This window comes from Meleagris gallopavo, chromosome 8, assembly GCF_000146605.3.
Source record: "Meleagris gallopavo isolate NT-WF06-2002-E0010 breed Aviagen turkey brand Nicholas breeding stock chromosome 8, Turkey_5.1, whole genome shotgun sequence".
Taxonomy (NCBI): Eukaryota; Metazoa; Chordata; class Aves; order Galliformes; family Phasianidae; genus Meleagris; species Meleagris gallopavo.
In genome coordinates this window covers 15597525-15601382 of record NC_015018.2, presented here as the reverse complement: position 1 = coordinate 15601382, position 3858 = coordinate 15597525, and the positions used below count along the sequence as shown (strand labels likewise).

General features: G+C 41.1%; 1 protein-coding gene across 1 annotated transcript in view; it reads left to right on the top strand.

Annotated features, from left to right (window-relative positions):
* Nucleotides 1-1918: 1918 nt before the first annotated feature.
* The window catches only part of EIF3F (eukaryotic translation initiation factor 3 subunit F), an 11519-nt gene continuing 9579 nt past the window's right edge, over nucleotides 1919-3858 (top strand). The window contains exon 1 of the mRNA XM_031554572.1: nucleotides 1919-1940. Within this exon, the coding sequence (XP_031410432.1) occupies nucleotides 1919-1940 (22 nt within the window). The remainder of the gene's footprint in view (nucleotides 1941-3858) is intronic.

The following is a 3858-nucleotide window of genomic DNA, read 5'->3' as shown; positions in this document are numbered from 1 at the left end:
AAGACACGGAAGAAATAAAAGGCCAAAGTGACCACGGTAATAACTCCCAATGTTGATTCAAATAAATTAAAAGCAGGCCAGGAAGCTTAAATCTAAATGTGTTTTCAATTGATCTTTGTTCTTTACTGTGTTTAATGGTCAGAGAAACCCTCTGGGGGTTGATTTCAAACTGAGAAACAGCAATCTACTGGAGAGAGAGAGATGCTTTTCTTTTCAAGAGACTGAATTTAAATGCTGCTGAAAGGCTGCAGACTGCCAGTCTCCAAAACGCTTTACAGAAGAAATGTGGAGAAGTTTTTTTTTTTTTCCAATCCCTCAATTTATCTGCAGTACTCATACATCTCCCAGGACTGAATATTTAAGCTTTTAACAAACTAACACAATTATTTCCATAATTCTCCTGCAAAGGAAGGTGTGACTAGCATCCATATCTTCTGCTCCTGCAAAAACACTATATTCCAGTGATCAGTACTTCATTCAGTCCTCTGAGCTTCCAGGAACTAGAGGTACAATGACTGAAGCAAAAATCTGACTCGGTTTCACTGGGCATAACCACTATATATCCAACATCTACTGTGATGTTTCTTAGTCCAATGTTCTAGACTTTCAATTTGCTTCAAAAGATGCTGTGCTGTCCCTCAAACTGCTCTTTAGCTCCTGCTCTTCCATTTCTAAACACTTATTCAGTTGTTAAAAATATATTTTTTAAATTAGATAACTTCTTTTTGTGCTATACAGAAAACAGATATTTGAAACTGCAGGAACAGGCATGCTCAGAACGACACAGAGCTCATGAATGAACTGGAACATGGTGATCAGAGTACAGATACAGAAGCAAGAACAGAAAGATAAGCTGTTAGCACAACTCCCCACTCATTCCTAAATACTCAGAATACAGCTGCCCTGCTGCTGGTCAGCACTATCACACCTTTACCACCCATCCTTTGCTTTGTGCTGCATTCCTTTTGTCACAGGATAGAGCTGCACTCGGATGGTATTAAGCAGGTCAATGGAATGCTTACATTGGACATCGAGTCTCAGCAGACTCTTCTTACAATCAATAAGAGAAAAAAAAACCGACCTCTCCAGAAGACAACTAAGGGCATCCACACTGTGCTGCAGGATGGTGCCAGAATTGCCTTCTGCAGGCATTCACTTCACCACCAACCACAGAGCAAGCATCCAGAGTCCAGGCTCCAGGCACAGATCCAAGACAGAAGATAAAGTACAGAAATATTCCAAGTCCATTTCTCTTGGCCTAAAGTTATTAGAAAAACATCACCCAATGACTTTTCGGCTACCTAATTTTTAAAGTGTCAAGTAAGATATAAGAAAAACAAATTCGAAGCAGTACTTATCAAGGCTGCAAAACCTAAAAATTCATACCTTTGACGATATCTTGAGAGACTTCTCACAAGAAAGAGAAAACAATGAGAAAACAATGGCTTTTTCCAGGTAGGCATCTCCTACCATTCAAAAAAATCTTTTGTTTCAGAAAAGAAGGGATTTATTTCTCATATTTGAGAAAAAAGGGTCAACCAACTGTAAGAAACCAACTGCAGAAATGCAGAAGGCTGTGATTTTTTTTTCCTGTCTTTAAGATAACATGTTCTTAATAAGCCTGACCATTCTGTTAAAAGGCTCTGCATAATATTACAAGACACATACAGCTGAAAAGAATGACACCAGCACCTACATTTTAAAATAAGGCAATTTATTCATATTTGGCATAGAAAATTGCTAACATTGGGAGAGGACTTTTACAGTATTTTCAGAGAGACAGAATGCGCTCTTGACTTGAGAGGGTGAAGAATGAAAGACAAGTTTCTAGACAGAGCTGGCTGAGAGATGTCTGGGCCTGGTGAGGGATGTGTCACATAAATTCTGCCACTGGCAGAAGGCAGCCTTGCTGGCAACTATGGAAACAAATGACCGGGATGGTATTTCAGTGATGGATCAGCTCTCATTATTTGTTCCAATGCAAAAAAAGATGTGCAAAGGGTTGTCATCCAGAATAGTACGTGGCAAATTCCAAGTGTTTGAGAGAATTAGGACAGAAAATCCCCAGAACATCTAAAATCCACTCTGGAAGTGTTGAACTTCTCAGGTCAAATTACACTGGGCATACAAAATCAGTTGTGAAGTTGCATCTGTAAACAAAGTTCAGCTTTCCATAATGGGAAAGAAATTCTCACCAGAACAGCCTAACTACTGTGTTTGTGTAGTCCCCTAACTGCTACAGTAACTAATGCTGAGCAGAGCAGTGGAGGCTTGTGATTCAGCTGGAGTGCTGGGCAGCTTGGAACTGTGCACATCAGTCAGACCAGTCCCCAGCAGATCACTCAGCCAACAGTGCTCAAGAAAGACTGGCAAACAGAATATAGGTGAATTTGTGTGTCAGTGCTTGGGGTGTTTCAAATCTAGAGACAGACTGACTAGGGCAGCATTTAGCAAAAGCACCCCTTGCAAATACTATAGCATAGTCCTAGCTTTTCTGATATAAAATGCAATCATATTTTGCTGCTATATCTCAGGTCTCAGCAGCAAGAACTCACCTCAGCTAAAGAATTACTTATGTTTATTATCAGAAAATACTACAGAGATAGCTACTTTCCTCCTCCTGAGTAAGCTAGACAAACACTTCTTCCCTTTCTAAAATTCGGTCTCTAGGTCAGGAAACGCACTCTCCAGCTTCCTCTCAAAGCTGTTTCCTTAAAGAGCAAAGACTTTCCTGTCTTTCCTCAGCAGATTGTCTGTGGATGTCCCATATACAAACCTAGCCAGTCAAACATCATCGGGCAGATCTGACAGCTGTGGAAAACTGAAATACAAATGTTAAATGACTTCCCAAAGTCAGTGGCAGAGATGGAGTGAAATAACATTATTTAATTGCTACAAAACACTACACTGGAAGAGCAAAGATACTACCCAAAACACGTCTCTGCCACTCCCTCAGTTATACAAATTGGGTCCAACATAACCCAAGATGCCAGCAACAAAAACACAATGGGCACTCAGGTCTTCCAAACTCCAATACAGAAACCATCCCCTAAATTTTATTACTCGAGTTCCTCTTCAGCTCCCATTACTGTAAGCAAATGAAAATCTTAACCTTTTCCCTCATTGTCCCCATATTCATCATGATGTGGCTGCTTTATACTAGAAAAAAAAACAGAACACAGAGCTGTGAACAGTCACCACTATCTGACTCTAATGGCATCAAAAATTAGATCAGCAATCAAACCCTGGAGTCCACAGAATAGCAACATTTTTGCCATTCTCTCTCGGCAGCTTCCCTACACTATTTAGATGAAATATGTATTTTCCAGCCTAGTCACTTCCCTTCTGCATACAGGTTCCATCAAGACACAGCAAAGCAAGCGTTTGTGCTGACAGACTCAGCTAACAGCTCCAGTCTTAAAGGTCTGCTAGGATTGAACGTGATTCTGGTCTGGGCTCCAGTGATGGGAAGCTGATGTTGACCCAGGAAATACTGAGGAAAGGACACACTGATCCACGAGAAGCAAAGCTGGAAGATTGTAAGAACAAAGGGCTGGGACAAATGACACATTAGCTGTTACAAATGTTACAGCTTTTTAATATTTGAAATCTGCCTGCACAACGTCTTCCACTTTTATCTGCAATCAGTGACGTTAAGCTCCATTTTATTCAGATGCCAGTGGGTTTGCAAGGACACAGCACTGCCGCGTTACAAGCGCTCCCACATCGAAAACAGTAGCAGCCAGTTACGGCCAGGAAAAAAAAATAATAATGAAAGAAAGGCCAGGAGTCATAGGCTAAGCTGCCCTCGCTTAGCACGGGCGAACAGCACTCCCGTACAGCTTACCGCCCGCGCTC